General features: G+C 48.2%; 1 protein-coding gene across 8 annotated transcripts in view; it reads right to left on the bottom strand.

The window, feature by feature from the left end:
* Nucleotides 1-9011, bottom strand: part of PELI1 (pellino E3 ubiquitin protein ligase 1) — a 47071-nt gene extending 38060 nt beyond the window's left edge. For 2 of the 8 annotated variants that reach the window (XM_056343305.1, XM_056343309.1), the window contains exon 1: nucleotides 7867-8611. Coding sequence is in view for 3 of the 8 variants with exons in the window: in XM_056343304.1 (XP_056199279.1) it covers nucleotides 7871-8276 (406 nt within the window). In the remaining 5 variants the exon portion in view is untranslated. The other 6 variants (XM_056343310.1, XM_056343308.1, XM_056343306.1 and 3 more) reach the window with 6 other exon arrangements.
* Between the last annotated feature and the right edge of the window lie 11038 nt (nucleotides 9012-20049).

The raw sequence follows: 20049 nt of genomic DNA, 5'->3' as shown, positions 1-20049 counted from the left end.
TAGTCTATATATGTTGGCATAGAAATTCAAAAGCAGTTGCTTTATCTAAGTCACAAGTGGCTTAGCCCCCACATTTTACTACAGCATCCTGGTCTTTCTCAGCCAGCAGTGAGAGGTACATGGACCTACTTTATGTTCACATCTGTTGCTCAGAAAGCCTCAGACAAAGTTAATACACTGGCTACAGTACTGACTGTAAAAATATACATGTGCAAGAAGATAAAAGGAGAAAAATTAAAACTACTCGTGCATTTATCTGTTTGCATGGTCAAGTTTCTCAACTTCAGCAAGTGCCTGACTGCCTCAGCAGAATAACACATCACTTCATTAAAAAAAAAAAAAACAAACACAACACAAAATGAAAATCACCCAGCTGCTATCCTTACCATGGTACACTGGTACACTCCAGCCCTCTGCAACAACCTTGACTAGTTTACAGAAACCTTAACCAACACTTCATGCTGCACCAAAAGGGAAAGCTCTACTGGAGTATTTCTAATCAATGACATACAGCATCAAATGAATTGGCATGGACTATGAGCAGCATGGTAATTACCCTACTAAAAACCCCAAAAGATACCAAAGAATGAAGACCCAGTATGATGGATCCACCTACCACAGGAATCAAGAGAAAATGACTTGGCCATGAAAGTCACCTAAGCACAAAGGGGTGATCAACTGTCTTCAGACTAATGTGCATACAATATAATTTGTCTTAAACTTGGTCTGCTAATCCCAGGGTATGAAGTGCACAGATATATATATATCTATGGTTTCTATATATATGTATATAAAACCACTCTAATGGTTTAACTCAGAAGAGGTGCAGGGACAGCAGAGTGGAGTAGGAAGCAATCCTTATCTAAGGTGTCAGCACTACCATCACAAATTTGCCTCAACATTACCTATCACGAGAAAAAGAACAAACAAAACACTCTTAAGAGCCTGCTTTTGGGCCTTCTGGTTCCCTACACTACCCATCTGAAAAACTGGGGGGAAAATAAAGTTTAGATCTTTTTCCCTGTTAAAAAGCAGTTTTTATTAATTGCCCCCAAAAGCTTCAGGGAATTTGAGCTGGCTCTCTCCCAGCTCTTTGGTGAAGGTATATTAAATAAATATCCCCTTAACACACACAAATAGCAGGTGTCAAAGTCAGGTGTTATCACAATGCAATGACTTGTTTTACAGTTTGACTATTATCCTCTCCCCTCTAACTATTCAACTTCTAATCATCACTATCAATGTTTAAAATATTTTAACATTACAATGCCAACTAAATAGAACCAATATCCAATGTGGTAACAACCTGCAAACATTTTCTGGGTAAAAATAGAGTCTTTACATGTGGCTTTAATTTATTCTGTTGAAGAAATTAAAAAAAAAAAAAGACAAAACAGTGCATCACTTGAACATACCAAATTGTTAGCAAGTGTACAGCAACTGATACTCCTCCTCCTCTCCATCCCAAGCTTATCAGTCTCATCTATCTCAACCATTCCAGCCTAGGTCGAGTCCTAGAGCTGACACAGCCACCTACCACTCAAGCACAGGAGACTGATTATACCAGAGCAGAGACTGATTATACCAGAGCACACCTAGTTTAAGGAAAAACATTTCCTAGGAAGCTGTGCATGGACAGCCAATGCACTCATGCCACTGGTGGGCATCATGCAGCATTGAGTTCTGAAAGCAGCATTCCTAAATCTGAAACTGAATTACCATCAAAATTTGATCTGCATATCTTAAATACGAGCTGAACAGTCCATAACTCTGGTTTCCCACATGCAAACAGTCAACAACCCTGGTTTCCTACGCATGAGGAACTCTCCCAGTTTCTACCAGATTTTGACATCCTTAGGAGCATGTTACATTTTCTTTCCTAAATTCAAAACTGAGTGCTCACCCAGCAGAAAGGAGCCAGCTCCAAGAGGAAGCAGATACCCTACCCGCAACATTAGCTACGGGCTGAAGTACCCTCACTGTAAATCAGAAGTTCAAAGTCATCTTCCGCTAGCCTTGAAATACAGCAGCAATCTAAATACAGCAACTCACTTACCTACATGCATTTATTTGCTTCCATGTTGAGCATTCCTTGGAGTATTTAAAGTGGCTTAGGGAAAAAGCAAACCAAGCCAAACAAAGAAAAAATGTATTAGTGGGAAATGGCGGAATTGACATATTTTTAGAATTAGCAGTTTATCCCAAGAGGTGCATTAAAGAAGGAAAATGAGCAACAAGTTCTTTAAAAGGAAACAAATTACTTTATAGTAGGCCTCCCTGTGTGATGCATTTTGGATTTTTTCCCCTAACCTCATACCAAATAAATAGTTCAGCTACATGACATGACAAAAGAACCATTACTTATCTTCCCAGTTGAACCTTGTGTTAAACCATGATTAAGGCAACATCTGTTCTTGTAAAAATATTGTACTGAACTACAACTGCTTCAGATAAGTGGAAAGGATATCAAGGTAGCATCAGACAAAAATCTCAGGATACATATTAACACTTAAGAGAAAAGGAGCCTTGAGATTTCTCAGCAGGAATTCTTCAGGGACCACTTTAATCACTTAACATGAATAGTTTGTCTTGGGACAAAGAAAATACAGATGAAGTACTCAAGTCTGTACACTTTTAAAATCAAATCTTTACTGCTTAGTACTGCTTGACCATTGAAAGCTGGAGGAACTGAGTGCAGGGAAAGTGGGCACTTTGGAGCAGATCTGTAACTGTTAGAGGCACGATCTTAACACAAGAAAAGGAGCTACAAATACACAAACCCCTAAGCCTAATTTTGTTAATAGTTTAATGTTGTCTTACAGCATATCGCAATGGACTTGATGGTTAAGGGGGCCATATGTGCAGGCTACACAGGCACACTAGTTCCCACAGCTGAAGTCCACAGTTCCATCTAGGTGCTTTGTGTACTGCCCCAGCCGTTAGTGATCACTTCTTGGGCAAAGATGACCAGCTGGGTGGAAACATTACAAGCTAGACCTAACCCAGAGATGCCAGTTTGGCTGCCCTGACCCAAAGAACAATTAAAACATTCAAGTTGTTGACCCCGGTCAAGGGGTTACGATCCTAGAAGACAAGCTGGCAGGAGGAAGGGAGAAACTAACTCAACATCTGCTACTTTCCAGTTGCTCGCTACTCTGTTCAGGCAAAACATCAGACTGTTAAGTAGGAGCACAGAAGAGGCAAGAAGGACAGGGTGAGATGCTGAAGCCAGATTACTAAGTTTGCTCTTGCTGTGTGTCCATAAACTCTTGCAGGCTTTGACCTCCACTGATGCCAATGGCAAACCTTAACAGTCACCTTAACATAAAACAAAGCAGTCCCTTCAAAAATGTTCTCTACTCCCCACCATGCCCACGAAGGAAGGAAAACAGGTATCCTAGCTCAGGAAAGAGTATTTTTAAGCATTTTTAATAAAGCCCAAGGGGTTATACAGTTGCAGAAACATTGCATACTTGAAATACAAGCAGCTAAGTACACCCAGAAGAATCAACTGGCAATGGAAGCAAAAAAACATTGGTGGTGATCTACCTAAAGACCATTTTGGATAGGTAAGGTTTGTGCTTTATTATTGTTCTGGTTTTGGAGGGGAGGGCTTGCTTGGGATTTTTTCCCCGTATCTTTTCTTCATGTCCTAGCTCCAATAAGCCATCCTTCAAAGAATCTTACTCAACCAACTTGCCCCGATGCCGTATCTTGCAAGCATCTACAAAATATTTTGATAATATCCCACTCAGAAGCTCAATCAACCCACAAAACAGCAGTCTCTAGTAGCTATTCATATTATCAACTATCCTAGTAATTTAAAAAATATTCTGTATATCACTTCAGGTTTAAGTCTTTTTAACATCAGCTTTTTCCTACCTGTTCATTTCTGTGCTGCACTGTAGACTTGTCTACCAGGCAGAGCCTCAGCCACTATAGCAAATGTTACAGACCCACAAATGGAAATGCAGCATTTAGTGACAAAAGCTTTTCTGCCATAACAGCTATGCTTACCTCCCTGAATACTGAATATGTAAACTAACAGGCTGACAAACCCAATCCATCAGCAAAAGCTTGCCTACACCTGGGACTTTAACTTTCATCAATTAAATGGTGCTCCCCCCCCCAATACATACATGCCCATAATATCCAATATAGCCAGACAGCACCTCTCCAGCCCAAACTTCTCTATGCTATTAAAGAACTTTCTCCCGAAAGGAATGCTTTTCTCCCTTCTAAAACCACAACTACGCAATTAATCCACTACAAATGGGGCTGGCGCACAAAAACATCTGGTTGACATAGCTGTATAGCTAACATCAAGAGACATCAAGAGTGTTTTGAGCCAGCACGACATATACCCAAAATCTTCTACAAGGTACTCTACTGGTGAACAAGGAATGTACTGCAATGTGAGTGTGAATCAAACAAATCCTATTCCCAACAGGAATACAAGTGCGAGACCAGAGTAAGAGGTTTTGATCACTCCTACTCTCAACAACTACCACAACTTCAACTAGAAGGGTAAAATTATAGGACACTCCCAATCCCAAAACCACAGCCAGAAATGCACTGCAAGGTTCAGTCCACTCCGCTCTTGAGTACATGAGATTCAAGCCCAAAAATTCAGCATTTATATAAGTATGTACCACGGGTGGCAGTCAGGTCACGAAGATTGACTTCAGCAGCATGGATTAAAAAACAAGGTCAGCAGATTAACTTTTATTACCTATTCATGAACTGAACCGTGCTCCTGCATGGCAGGGACCAGAAGATACCAGCAATCCTTAACCAAATGCCTCCATCCAGGTGCTGCGTTCAGCCTGAATCAAACCAGCTGCCAACTAGTTCACGCTTGAGCCATGTCCTGCAACACCACCTGACAGCATTTACACCTAGTATGCCAGCCAGCAGACACTGCTGGAGCAAGACTGGTATGGATGACCACCTACACCTTCAAGCACTGGGTGCCAGGAGAGGACAACAGACTTTTCCTGTAAAGCCTGTAGTTTCCAGGCAACTATTTCACATTAATTCATGACTACGGGGTTATGCCAGAAAGGTCATTTTGAGCAGCTAACAATATTTGGTGCTCCAGATCACATGACATGGATCAGCAAAAGAAGTCCAGGGCACAGAGCTCACCTAGGTAGCCCATAAGCCATGCAAAGCAGGGAAGCACCTCTTCCTACTGGAAGCAAGATCTCCTTTTCAAACCAATATAAATATAAGAACATATTCATAGTGCAAAGCTATAATTCTTCTGCAAAACAAGTTATTGTCAGTAGTTTTTACTGCTTTTAGCAGAAAGCGGCAACAGCGTACTGAAAGCTTGGGGGACTGGGGGGTGGTGGTGGATTTTTAGTTTAAGGATGATTTCTAGCACGCCAAAGAATCTTGCATCTTTTTTAACCTGGAAGGCAGGTTTTTCAATATGTCAATTCAAACATTTTAAACAAGAAACACAATTGGTTGTGACTATTAATTGCCACATCCACCGGAAAATGTTAAGGCCACAAAGAACGCCCCGTGATGCTACCTTATTGCCCCAGCCCATCCCCAGCCACCCACCAGAGAGCCTACAGCAGCAAAGGGAGAGGGGAAATCCACCCCACAAGCTGCCCACAGCCTCCTGGGAGACAGAGTCACTTCAGCTTTGTCCAACTGACACGATTTGCACCCCACAGAATCAGAAATAAATTGTTATTTTACCTTCTCCTCCATGAACCTTTCCATCCAGGCAGACTAACTGGGCTCAATTAGGGCTGCAGTATTAATTTCAGTAGAATGGGGGTACTACAGTAGGAATATGAGATTTACTGGTGCATCCTGTTAACCAGTAGATTGAAAGGAAACAGAAACTAGATCAGATGGAAACACGCTTACTTTTTTCCACTGAAACTCTCTCAGCAGTACTTAGCGACGCTCGACCTACTTCCTACACCATCGCTTTGCTGTCACTTCCTTTGACAGTTTGTCAGGATGCTTGTGAATCTGGAGATTAAGGAACGAACGTCTGGAAAGCAAAAGAGCTGGACTTTTTCCTCTTGATGTACAGTCAAAACTTTTATGATCTAGCCAGCAAGGCGCACAGTGACCAGCTAGCAACAAGTACCTCCAATTACTGGCATCCTGCAGGAATTCCCAATCAACTGTGTAATTTCACTTGCAAGTATGCACTTAAAGGTGACTGATTTCTCATGAAATACCCTCATTCTTCCTTTTTTAGCTCAGGGCATGGATTAGGATCTATAAACAGCTTCAAGTTTTCTGCCTTCCTGTGTTCCAGAGTTCCTGTCTGAGAAGACATTTCATATCGAAATATACTTGTAATTAGTTCCTTCCAAATGAATAAGAGTTTTAAATGCTACTGGCTCCAAGCAGATGATGCTCTATTTTGCATTTATGAACGCAACAGCTAACTACAAGTCCTGAAGTGAAAGGATCCTGTTTTCCATGCCTAGTTTCTTAACAGAAACCAGTACTGATACCAAAATACAAAACGGTTGTGGCAGGCATACTTTACACGAAATTCTGCTTTAACTGAAATACCAACAGTTGCTCAAAACTTTAATTTCCAAGATGAATACTAGCATGGTGATCTGCTGCATTGCGAAACACATTTCAGTGTTTAGTAAGAACTGAAACATTCACTAGGCACACTTCACAGGACTACAGTCTGCATAAGGTAGGTGTTCCTACAGGTTTAATTCATTTGAAATAGGAGACATTTAAGCTTAAGGTACCCAGTAGTTGCCTACCTACAACTCGAATGCATTCCTAAAGCTTCCTGTCTGGCCATTCATGCGACTTCAAAATGATTTAGGACACTTACGGGTCTAATCTTCCAACTACAAGTGCTCAATTTTCTACAAACCAGGCTTTTTCTTCGGGGGGGGGAGGGGTGGCACGCACCAGAGAAGAGGGAGAAGTGTCCCGTGCAGTCCTCTGAACTTTGGCACTACATTACTCACTCCAAAATTGTCAGCCTAGAACATTACAAAGCCACACCGACACATGCAAATGAAAATCTGGGTAGCCTGTTCGCCTGAAGCTTTCATCTCCACTAACCTACCGGCGCCTTTCCACCCAGAAAGTGACAGAAGATGTATCATCAACAGGTCATCTGGCTGCTTCTTTGTAAAAAACAGAATATGAAAAGCTGCTGAACAGAAACCGGAAACAGCCTTTTTTCCCCCGGCTCTCCCCCCACCCCCTATGCGTGTTCAAAATGGAAAAAATAAACCCATCGTCCTTCGGATGCAGAACCACCAGCTCTGTCTAGCTGAAATGCTTTATAATTTTACTTGCCATGTGGTGTGTTTTCAAGGCAGAGGAGTCCCAGCAAAAACAAATGGGTGGCCTTTGAAAGGTAAGGGTAGAAACACAAGCGTTACAGCTAGGCTGCGTTTTGCTTGCATGTATTCTAGAAGCTGCATTTTGCAGAGGTGAAGTAGCTGCAGTTTTCGAGAGGGTAGTTAAAACAAAAACAAAGGGGGGTAAAAAACCCAACAAGCTTTCAGTATAAAAACGTAATAATTGCTTTAAAATATCCCCTTCAAGACACAAAAATTATTCAACTGAAAACACAACTGCTCCTCTTCCTCCCTTTTAAAAATCTTCTCCCGGCTGTTACAAGCAGAAATGTCCCCCTGCTATCAGCTCTTCCTGAAACCGCATTATTTAACTACGGGGGGGGGGGGGGGGGGGGGGAAGAAAAAAAAAAAAGAAGAAAGAAAAAAACCCGACTGAAGTTGCACTGGATGGCAGGCTGCTCACAAAAGAGCCAAGGCTGAGGATACGGGAAAGAAAACTTGCGATTCCCCCCAAGAAGACTAAAATTAAAAAAAGACACCAACTTACCTACCGGGAGTCTGGATTCTTCCAGAGTAAAACAACATCAAATTTGAAAGAACTAGGGAAAAAAAAAACCAACAAAAAACACAGAAGCAAGCTTTCCCACCAAGGTTCTGCAGGTTACCAACAGCAAAACAAAATCCCCCTTTGTTTTGTTTTCCCCCGCCTGCATGCTGCTCCCAGCCAGCGCTCCGGCACGGGGGGCTGCGATCAATGGAGCCTGGACTTTCACGGGGGGATGGGGCTCCTTCTTCCCCTAAAAGAATAAATGTAACACCACTGCCGCCCGAAAAAACCCACCGCCCGAATTCAACAGAACCCGGGAGTCCAAATACTGAACGAGTTTTGTTGGGGTTTTTTTCTGTCTTTTTTTTTTTTTTAAGCGCTGTTTTTCCCGAGGGCAGGCGGCTGGGCATGACAAAGAGCTTCCCCAGCACATCCAGCCCCAGAGCGGGGCTCGGCAACTCCGGGTGGGTGGGAAGGAAAAAAAAGAACAAGAAAAAAAAAAAAAAAGGACGAAACAAAAAAAAGGTAACAAGCTCCCCAAACGCCCGGGAAAAAAAAAACACACAGAGAAAAAAGAATTGTTTTAAGAACAGCACCAGAAAGGCAGCCCTGGCGAGGCGCAGCACAAAGCGCACAGGGCGGCGGGGAAGGGGGGCGAGGGGGGGGCAGCAGCCCGAGAAGCGGGCAGGCTCCCGGCCCCCCTCGCGATACAGGCGCGCGGAGGGGCTGTCGCGACAGGCGCGATACTCACCCCAGGGAGGAAGGGAGCAGGCGGCAGAGGCACCCCGCGCCGGCAGCCGCAAGCGGCCGAGGCGGGGGGGGGGGGGGGGGAGGCCGGACGCGGAGGGCAGGGGCACCGGCCCCGGCCGCCGTTCCGTCTCCTCACGGCCCCACGGCGGGCAGCAGCCGCGGCTGGCCCAGTGGGGAAGGAGCCCCCGCAGCGCTTCCCTCCGCCCCCGCGGGCCCCGGCGCTACGACCCACGGCCACCAAAACAGCGGCGGCAGCTGCCCGGGAAGCGACCGGAGCGAACAACGCGATCGACGCCGGCCCCGCCGCCCTCACCACAGCCGCGGCCTCCGCCTCCTCCGCCGCCGCCTCCGCCGCCTCGCCTCAGCGCGCCGCCGCCCCTCTGCCTCTGCCGCCTCGCGCTCGCGCACCCCACCGCCGGGGTGGGGCGGGGCGGAGGGGCGGGGCGGAGGGGCGGGGCCTCGCCCCGGACACGCCCCCCGCGCGGCATGGCGGGACTTGTAGTGGCTCCCGCGCACATGTGTGCGTGCCTCTGCACAGGCACGTGTGTGTGTGTGTCTGTGTATATATGTGTGTTTACGTATGCATATTTCTATGCATGTGCATACATGTATACACACGCGAATATATATGCACATGCATACCCATACATAACTATGCATGCATGTATTTATCACTCATATACGTATAAATGCACACACATATGCATATATGAGTGTATAAACGCATACATATAGGTATATAGCTGTGCATGTGTATATGTCTATGCATCGCCTATAATCAGGTGTATCGATTATACACACATTTAGACTTAAATATACATGTGTGTATATATCACACACGAATGTATAAGTGCACACATACTTGCATATGTTCATATGTACATATGTATATATGTGTATATGTGTATGTATATGCATACATCTGCATGTGCATGTATTTATGTATATATGTAAGCACACGCACACACTTATACATAAATATGTCATGTGTGTATCACACACGTGTATATATGCATATATGTGTATATCTGTGTGCATGCACACACATGTATATGCATATATGTGTGCATATGTACATATGTATGTATGCATAGGTATATATGCATGTGTATATATGTATGCGCATGCACTTATGTACGTTGTTTAGATGTCTATGTACATGCATACAGTTATACATAAATATGCATGTGTCTATACATCACACATGTATGTCTGCATATGTATACACATATATGTATAGATATGTGTATATACACAGGTATGTATATGCATATATGTGTACATAAGTACACATGTATGTCTATGTCTATGCATGTGGATATGAGTTTATGTGTATTTATGTACGCACACAGACACACCTGCACATAAATACACACATGCGGCATATCCCATGAGGCACGTATATATGGCGGGGTGCCCCAGCACCCCTCAGCCGGTGGGTCCTGCACTGGCCCCGCAGCCCCCCCGCGCAGTGGCCCCGCTCCGCAGCAGCTCCCCTCCCCCCGCAGCAGAGGGGCTGCCTGGCGGCCCTGCCCCCCGGGGGGTGTTGGCACCTTGCTCTGCCAGGCTGAAACAGGCCTGGCCTGGCTGCTGGAGCCCGCGGGGCGCTGCCCTGTCCTGCGTGGGTACGGCTGGCTGGGGGTGGGGGGGGCTCGGGTAATACCTGAACCCGCATCCCAGCCCGGCAGGGAGCTCGCACCATATGGCAGGGTGCTGCAGCCCTGCTGCTTCTGGGAGTGCTGCGGGAGCATCGGTTTGGACAAAAATATGTTCATGGGGGAACTGAAATCCTATTTCAGCTGAAAGACCCTTCTAGCAATGGAAAGAACCACATCAATTGGTTTTCCTCTATGTTTTCTGTAGCTTAAGGGAAATCACAGCCCGGCTGTGGCCTTCAACCTCAGTTTTGTTCTCTTGTACACAGCACGAAACAAATAAAGAGATTTTTAAGGGAAATGGGGAGTTTCTACTATGGCATTGCTCAGAAAACAACACAGTCCTGCCCCAGCATGATGCAGTGGAGATGCTCTTGTTGCCGTCACACCGAGAGCTGCTGAAGGATTAGCAGGGGTTGGAAATGGTGGCAGTGCTGGGCTGCGTAAGCACGGCTCCACCAGCCCTTAACCTGAGTTTCATCAGCCCTGGGATTCTTAAAAGAGATTAAGAGCTAAAACGCGCAGCTCCCAGCTTAGAAGAACAGAAGGGTCAGGGCCATCACTTCTTCTGACCTCCAGTGCGTAACCCTCGGAATCCCGAAACCAGCTTTTTCCTCAAAGGCACTATTTCTTTCAAAGAAGTGTAGGCACCTGCAATAAAACCAGCCCCGATGATAAATTCACCCCCGCCTCTGGTGACTGCCTCCGGCAAAGCCCAGTGTGGAAGCAGAGCCCTCCATGGAGCGTTTACTGGTTTGCCTTTGGATCCGCTGAGGCTTTGTTCCCCGCGCTCTGCAGCCCGTTATCTCGGCTTTATTTCCAGCCTAGGTATTTACAGCCCTCTGGTCGAGGCATCCTTTAATCTCCTCTCTGTTGATACCAGCATCCCCTAATTCCTCTCTACTGGGCAAGTGGTACCCTCACCCTTGGGCAGGAGCCCACCCCACATCTCCCCATAGCTGCTGGCACGAACCCCGGCACCAAAGGCGGGTCCTGCCTGGGAAAAAGCCACATCTCTCCTGCCAGGGACCAGGTGTTTCCTTCCCTGGGATGGGGGGCAAAAGCTGGGGGAGCTGAGATGGGGGAGAAGGTGTGGGGTGGGTGGAAAGCCACTGCTATCATGCACCGGCGTCATGCCAGGATGAGCCCGAAGCTGCCTGACATCTGCGCGCTGCCTTACGTGCTCGGAGCTTTGTGTGTAATGAATCACTTGTCACATGTGATGTAACATGGCAGTGTTAATAGATCTCATTATTAACCAATTTACTCGGGGAAACTGAGGTACGGAGTGGTGAATATTGTGCCTGGGGCTTACAGGGGTGAGGTTGCAGAAGACCTCATGCTACTGTCCCATGCTCACCTTACTAAGCCTTGTAGGAATTAGGTGTAGCTGGCAGAAGAGCCCATGGAGAATGCTGAAGAAAGCCTGGGGACAGAGGACGAGCTCAGCACTCAGGGTACAGAGCCTTGCCCCTGGCATTCGTGCCCTGACACGGCAACGGGTCCCTCTTGCCATGGTGGGTGGGTCCTGGTCCGCTCCCAAGAGCTGCTTTGGGCTGCTGTCCCCTGCTGCGCTCCTCTGTAGCAGCCCATGAGTTTATCACTTCGACCCCTGTGATGCTTTTCCCAGATTTTGCCCAGCCGTGCCGCCCTCCTGCAGAAGCCAAAAGCACCGATGAGGGATGTGCAGTCTCCCAGCTCCCCTGCTCCAGCTGTGTCCCTGCTGCCCGTGGGTGCCAAAGCCAGAGCCGAGCCTGGTTCTGTCCCAGGGGAGCATCCACAGCACCCGCAGCAGGAGCAGGGCTCACGTCCCATCGCTGACCCTTTTTGATTTAACTCCAAATTAGCATCTTCTAGATGAATAGCCTCTGATGGGCTGCTGGATCATTATTGCCCCGATACCGTCGTAAACTGTGCAGGCGTTTATCCTTCGCGCAACCCCCTGGCTCAGTCCCCACAGTTTTCTTCCCCATCTCCAGGCTTCCTCGGGGTTCATTTCTTTCTCAAACACAGTTCAGAGGAAGATGAAAAGACAAACCAGCATTATGAAGCATTCCTCTTGTAGGAACAGTTTTCAGAAAGCTTTTCCTTCCCCACTTAAAAAAAAAAAAAAAGAAAAAAAAAGAAAAAAAAGAAAAAAAGAAAAAAAAAAGAAAAATAAGGGGGAGGAAACAGCTGAGTTTGGTGGCTGCTTTTGCCATTTCCTTATATTTAACACACGTCCCTTGCTATGGAAAAAGAGCAACCACGCTTGAGGCTTACAGTCCTCTGAGCCAATTCCTCGAGTCCCCGTGTCCTGTTAGCCTGTACCCCTCCACAGTGAGACACCAGGGACCTGAAACATCAAGGGCTTGGTGTTCTGGGGCAGCCAGGCTGTCCTGGGGTGACTTGGCACCGTGGGTGACCGGTTGGCAAAGGGAGGGCAGGTGGGTAGCGTCACCTCTGCTGAGCCACATCATTTCAGACCATTTTTGGAGGGGGAAAAATGGCACTGAAACTGGGAGCTGCCACCCAGTGAAGTGCAGCTCTGAAATCATCTCTGATATTTAAACGATTTTCTGTTTTCTGACAGCCACACACTGTTCCAGCCTTCGTGTCGAACAGGCTTTCTGAGTCAGATGCAAAATAAAATGACACATGGTCCCCTCTAATGTTCCCATCAGAGCACGTATGGTCCTGTGAGATCACTGCAGCGACAAAAGACAGTAAAGGCTCTTGGCCAGCTTTGTGCCTGCTCCGAGCTGCACATGGCCCCAGCAGCAACAGCTCGTTCGCACCGTGCTGCTCCTGCCTACGTTATTAAATGAAATGACCCTGAGCCGGAGTGGCTTTGCTGGGCTCACAGTCATGCCGCTAAATACCCTGCATCCCCCAAAACATGTGGCTGGTCCAAAACTCCCCCTCTGGCTCCAGTGCATCTCCTGGCTGTGCCCAGGTCATCTTCTAGACCAGGGCTGCCAAGTTCAGCCTGCCAGGATACTTCACCAAGTCCTCCCCAAAACCTTGGAGAGGTCCCTCATTCTTAGTGGAGAACCTGTGTCCCCAAGGAGTGTCCTTGTGCCCCTCTGAACCAGCCGCCTCCCCAGGCTGGAGGTTAGCATCGCCGTTCCCATCCAGTCTGTAACATTTGGAGGGATGCAAACCCACACCCAAACAGACTTCATCAGGGACCAAAGCCGTTGGGATGGAGTGTGATGACAAGGCGCTGAGCAGCTGCTGATGGCACAACGTGCTGCCGTGCATGTCTGCGTGGGTAATCACCATGGCTCAGTGCCACGAGCTGTGATTAAGTCATTAGTCAGGCTTCAGTCGCGTGAAAATATCTGAGATTACAAGTCAATGCTGAATTCCTTCTTGAAAGGGCTAAGCAAATTAATATTTAGCCCTGGATGACAGGAGGTCAGAGTTTGTCACACATAAGACATGATGCTGCAACCCAGAAAGCAGGCATCGCCCTGATCACCAGATTTTGAGTTCTTTGAAAGGAACGTGCCGAATCCACCAGCTCGTTGCAAACTCAGCCTTGGGTCCATCCAGAACTCAACATCAAATGATGGTAGAAAAACTGACCCCCCCACCGAGCCCAGCAGCCGGTCCCTCCTTTTTCAGGCAGAGTGGTGGGGCCGCGCGCCAGCACTTGGGCAGAGTGAAGGGGTGGCTGTGCCATCGCTCACCATCAGCCAGGCCCATTGTGTGCACCGATTAAGTCATGGTTTTCCACCGGTTCTTAGAAATGTAATTTGTTAAGTTAATAAGCAAACATCTACCTTCTCAAAGCATATTGGCAGAGATGTAAAATCAAGAGGCACTTCATAACAGCAGAGGGGAGGGAGGGATGGAGCTGTTGCACCAGCACGGTGTTTAGTAAGGATGCTGGCGCTTGCATCCCAGCCATCCACCCGGATGGATGCAGGTCAATCTGGCTGATGTACATTAATTAATGAGGAGGGACAAAACCTGCAGTCCTTTCAGAGGACCTCCCCTTGAAGACAACTGCAAAAGAGGAGCTTAAGCAGCATGTGAAGCCTCTCGCCCCTCTGCTGAGGACAGGATTGTGCCCTCTGGGCTCTGGTGTGGATTTCATTGCTTTTCCTCACACGTGGGTCTAGAGGGAAAGTTTGTTGGGCATTTGCAGTGATTTTTCCACCGACTGCACCCCACTAGGTGCAGTCAGCCCCTGACCAGCAGCACCCCAGGAGCATCTTGCGGGTGGCTCAGAAGGTGCTCGGCTGCTGCGGTCCTCCCACGGACTGTGCAAACACACATCTCAGCTTTTCTAGACACCCAGTCCCTAAATTTACTTTTTATTTTTTCTTCTTTTTCTTTTGTTCTCTAAAGCATGATCTCTGAAGCTGCTGGCTAGGAGGACATCAACCCCATGCATTCTCCCAGAGAGGAGGATGTGCTAACATCTCCCTCTCATCCAACCCTCGACACAACCAGCAAAACGGAGGAGGCAGGTGTTATTTTAGCAAGGCACATTTAAATGTGTAATTAGGTGAAATGAAAACACCATGCGTCACTTGTTAGAGCTGGTGTATCAGTCTGGAGGGTGAGGTAACAAGAAAATCAGCACATAAACATCAGCTTGCCAGTGCTGTCGGTGCCCATAGGATAGGTCCACTTCACAGGTGACTTCCACAGCTCCTTTTCCACATGAGGAAACTGAGGCAGAGAAAAAGGAAGGGGCTTGGCCCAGAGAATCAGCAGCATCAGGGCCAGCTCAGGAGCATGAGCGATGGACATGCTGGGATGGTACCTTACCCATATATTAAAAAGACTGGCAAGCAGTGCGGACACCCATAGCACCTATCTCCCATCCAGACGACTCATCCTCCCCTCTTCTACCCTCCTCTGAGCAAAGCAACCCCCATCCCCTTGCTGATTTACCACTTAGAGACCAGCCTATGCCACGTCCAGGTCCACGCTGCCTAACCACAGGTTGGTTGAAGAAACAAAGCAGCTTTTGAGTCCTTAAATCCCATGAAAACACACAAAACCGCAGATGTCTATGTATTTTTGTTTGCATTCAATACAGGCAGCCAAAGCTCTTTTTTTTTCCCTAACCCCCCCATGCTATGGAAAAAATCCTGTGCTTTCTGCCTGGGAGCCATATGCCAGAGGGCCCGTTGTAGCTATGATTTAAGCCACATGAGCTGGCTGCGTGGTAACAGAGTAATACTCTTCCCTCAGCTTTCCCACTCAAAAAATTATGATGAAGATGGTGTCTTCTGGCTGGTTGAAGGCTGGCAGTCCAAGGGAGAAGTTAAAGGGAAGGAGGCCACCGTGAGCTCTGTAAAACAAGGTCTGTTTAATCATTGCTCAAGGGGGATTTGCAGCCAGGACCCGATCAAAAGCCCTGCCGGGGCCAGGTCAGCACGGCCACCTTCAACCCTTCCACCCATTTCGAGGGGGGTAAGATGCCGCAGGCAAGATTCATGGTGGCTTGGTGGGCCTGGACCCACCAGGTCTCCTCTGGTCTCTCCAGCACTACCCACAGCAGGGCTCAGACCATGGGTGCCACGGGCAACATCTCTGGGGGAGGAACTGGAAGGCTCCTACCAACCACAGAGGCGCTGGACAAGAGAGCTCCAAGGACTGTGTGCCGAGCATTTCAGTTCTCTGCTTTTCTCCGTTTAACTGCAGGCTCCTGTGAGATAGGGCTAGCAGCAGCGCTTGGTCTCGCTGCACTAGACCAGCCAGTACCCCCTGTGTTTGCCCCTTCCTTGGGGTCTGCATCTGGACCCTACCACTGGTTTGGGATTTCTTATTGCTTTTAGGGGCAATGGTGGATTTTAGAGTCCAGACTCTGTCATTCATAGCCACGTTTCAATCCTGGGCTGATAAAGCCAATACCAAATCCCCTTGCTTTCACTGAAGAGATCAAAATGTTTCCTGCCTCTGTGCTTTAATTTGCATTTACCATCACTGAATGTCATTTGATGTGATCTGGTCCTTGCACCTGGGAAAAATCCCCTCCTGCAGCCCCTCCATTTTACTTGGGCTCACCTGAAAGAAATCACTGTGATACTGGTGAAGAAAAAGCCTTGCTCTGAATGTTATCCAGACGACAAAGAACACCGCGTCCCATGCTGGTGTCTGCAGGCTCAGGGTACGGCAGCTTGCTGCAACCCAGAATGAATCAGAGCTGTGAAAGCACAGGCTCACTAACAGGAGCCAGCATCCCACCCTCCCGGCAAACACTCAGCCCTGCCTGCCCACCAGCCCAGGCTCTGGTGCCTCCACTGGGTCCTGCGTGATGCTGAGGAAAATGCAACACTGTTCCAGCCACTGCTGGTGGTCTTTGCCAGGACCCCATCACCAAATGGCCTGTAATGGCTTGATGATAAATGGCCCCTAAACACATTGGCTGTGTCTATGGCAATAAAATGGTCCATGCCGGAGCCTTGGCATTGTTCTGGACCAGGCCAACAAGCCCAAGCATTGCCCAGGCAATTGTGTGAGCTGGGGACCACTCGGGGGAGGCAGTTTGGGTGGGGCCACCCTGTCTGGGGCTGCAGGAGACTTTGACAGCAGCAGCGCATTGCCAGCTGGCCTCAGGACCAAGAAACCACCAGGGGAACACTTAATTTATTAATATATCTTGTCTTGGAGGCTTGATGATGGTCCCAGAGCCACTGGTGTAACCCATGCTCACCCCGCTGCCTCCATGCCCCCAACACTGAGGCAGGAGTGTCCAGCGTGATGTCCACCAAGCCAATGTTCACATCTATGGGAAACAAGGCTTTCCTGCAAGGAAAACTAGGGAATGGAGAGGGAAACATGGTATTTTTTAAGAACTCATATCCCGGTTGCGTGGAAAGGGAAAGAGAAATGATGTCATCTGCTCGTGGAGCGCCTCGTGAGTCACTCGGATGTGAAGGTGTGGTATCACGGCCCGCGGAGCTTGGCGGGTCCACCCTTGCTTCGCTGCCTCCCAGCAGGAGCCAAGCAGTTCTTCAGGGCTGGGTGTTGGCACAGTTTCTGGGTACAGCCCATCACCCAGGGAAGGTGGGCTTGCTCCATGGCCGCCCAGCAGATCCCCGCGGGGGCGAGCCATGCTGTCATGCAGCCCAGCCATGCCAAGACCCGCTGCTCCTGGGCTCTGGTGCTGGCAGAAACCATCACTTGTGCTGCTGGGGGATGGGGCACGCAGATGCATCTGATGGCATTGTCCTGCACCGCCCGACCAAAGGGAATAACAAAAGCTGCGGAGGCAACACAAGCAAAGCATCAGAGGTGCCAAAAGGAGGATTTTTCTGGCGATGTGCTCTTAGCAAAGCCGGGCTTTGACCTCTGCAAGGCCAGGAAACCTAGGTGCGGCGTCCGTGCCTGGATCCGGTGGCAGGCGTTTTCCCTACATAGCAACGGTTGTTATGTAGCAATAATACTTGGCAATTTTCAAGGCACTTGAGAAATATTAATTAATCTGCACATCAGCCTTGTCAGGTAGGCAGCTAAATATTTTCATCCGTGCTTTACAGCTTGGGGAAGCGAGACCAAAAAAAAGCAGCAGCTTGTCCACAGTCACAGCAAGAGCAGCTGCCAAGATGCAGGCAGCGCTCAGTGACGGTGTCAGGACCGAAGGAAGACCAGCACACACATCAGGAGATCCAAGGGAAGCACCTACTTTTCAATGCAGTGAAGCAAAATCTCCCATCAGAGGGACTTCTCTGCTGCTCATGCTGGCATTTCGCGGCTCAGTTTAATTATACTAATCACTTCGATGATGACTCCTGACATTCACCTTCATTAGCCACTAGCGGCCGAGCTCAGCTGCCTCGACTTCAAAGCTATCAATGTCTGCTTTAAATAACCCATGAGTAAAATCAGCTGGGAGACAGTGTGTCTGGGCTCTGCTCTGGCATAGCCTGCGCGGAGGTGGCTGGGAATGCAAGACCAAAGCCAAAACTGCAGTTTAACCCTGGCTGAGCATGGGCATGACCTTTTTCTGGATGTCTTGGGGTGGGGAGAGCTTTTCTCTTTGGCACTGAGGGTAATGACTGAGTGGAAGTGGGGAGAGGATGTGCAGGGAGGACCAGGTGAAGTCAAGATATTCAGTCCATGGCACCATCTTCCCAGCTGGCTCAGGAATGGTGCCATTGCTACACCTCCTCTTGCATAAACACGTAGCTGATGCCATAACCAGGCTTCAGCCAAAGGGTATTTTTGCCCCAGCACCCATTTTCCCCAAACAAACAGGAATGCAGGTCACGCTGTGGCAGTCACACCGCGCAGGGATGTGACCGCTGGAAGGGCAGAGCAGGAGGCAGGAGGGCATGTGGTGCCACAGCCACCTCTCTGAGCACAGGGCTGCATGGCCAGATAGCAAAGCTGGACCCCGTCCCACACCCATGGGAGCCACCAAGGCCACCGCTGCAGTCACATCACCCTTCCCAGCAGCACGCTTCACTCACCTTAAACTGGAATGAAATGTAGACAAACCACAAGATCCCAGGCAGATCGCAAAGGCAATGAGGTGCTGGGATGCAGCTCCTTCATTTTCCCTTCCTTATGGTTTAATGTGCCATCTACAGCTTGTGATTCCCATTTTACCGGGTATGCTGCTCGGGGAACACAGAAACAAAACTTTCAGTAATGACATTTGTCAAAGCAGAGGAACTGGCACTCTGCAAAAGAGAAGCAGGCAGAGAGGTGAGATGCCGTTGCTTTGCAGTTAGAGGTGCTGCAGCAGCACTAGGTGCCGTTTGCCACTCTTCTCTGAGGGATCCCAGTGAGAACCCCCAAAAAGCTGAAGAGGATGATGTTTCACCTTGCTAGTAAGTGATTTCCCCCAATACTGACCGCAGTCCAAAAGCCTTCCCCTGCAATGGTTCTTTATTAAGGCATTATTTGGCAAGCTAATGCCCACAATAAATCAACTCATGCAGATTTTATTAGCAGGGACTGGTCACTCATTAACTGCTATGGCATGCAAAGCTTATTTAAAACATAGGAAGGCACCTGCTTATAGCCAAGAATAAATAAAAAGCATGAAGCATTTATGTTTTAAAAGTGGCATCGTTTTAGCGTGAGTAGAGCCAGTCAAGATAGCGGGCACGAACAATGATCTTTGTGCCTGCGGCTCTCCCAAACGCCTGGTGGGATGCTGCGTTTCTGAGGGATGCGTTGGGTACGACACTGCTGCCGGGGGGTAGCTGGGCGCTTAGCTCTAACAGCATCTTTTGTACTTCGACATGAAATGAGCGGTGCTTTAGAAAAAAAAAGAAAGGAAGAAGTGAGACGGTTTTGCTGTGAAGGATGGGATTTATGTATTCCTGTGTTTCACTTAACGTTTATAATTGGCATTTTCCTGCCTGTAAAAGCACGTGGAAAAAAGGTGGCATTAAGACTGTGTTCTTTGGGAAAGGGATAGCCCATGGCAGGTCCTGAGTGCCCATACCTACCTTGAAAATCCTTGCTTTGCATCAGGTTCCATTTCTCAGTGCTGGCTCTGATGTGCTGTGTCTGCTGTGTATTTTGGTCTGCTTCTCTGTTGTGTGCCTTGGTTTTTGCTGTGACACGTAACACACGGTCCCTTGGGAATGCAGTGGACTTTTGCACTCTTATCGAGAAGGACGTTGGAAGTGCCAAACCTTCCCATGCAGCTGCACGAGTGTTTCTGAAGGCTTCTTTCGGGGAGGGGCCCTCCTTCCCAGAAAGGCCCTTCACTGCCTTTTTCCTGCTGCGAAACCTCAGGAGCCCAGTTCCCTCTGCTTCTAAGGCCACCTTGGGCTGCCGGAGCAGATGCTGCTGGTGGCAGCCCTGGTGGGCAAAA

Source organism: Falco biarmicus, chromosome 6, assembly GCF_023638135.1.
Source record: "Falco biarmicus isolate bFalBia1 chromosome 6, bFalBia1.pri, whole genome shotgun sequence".
NCBI classification, from domain to species: domain Eukaryota; kingdom Metazoa; phylum Chordata; class Aves; order Falconiformes; family Falconidae; genus Falco; species Falco biarmicus.
The sequence above is the reverse complement of the archived record's forward strand: the minus strand, read 5'-3'. Positions and strand labels throughout refer to the sequence as shown.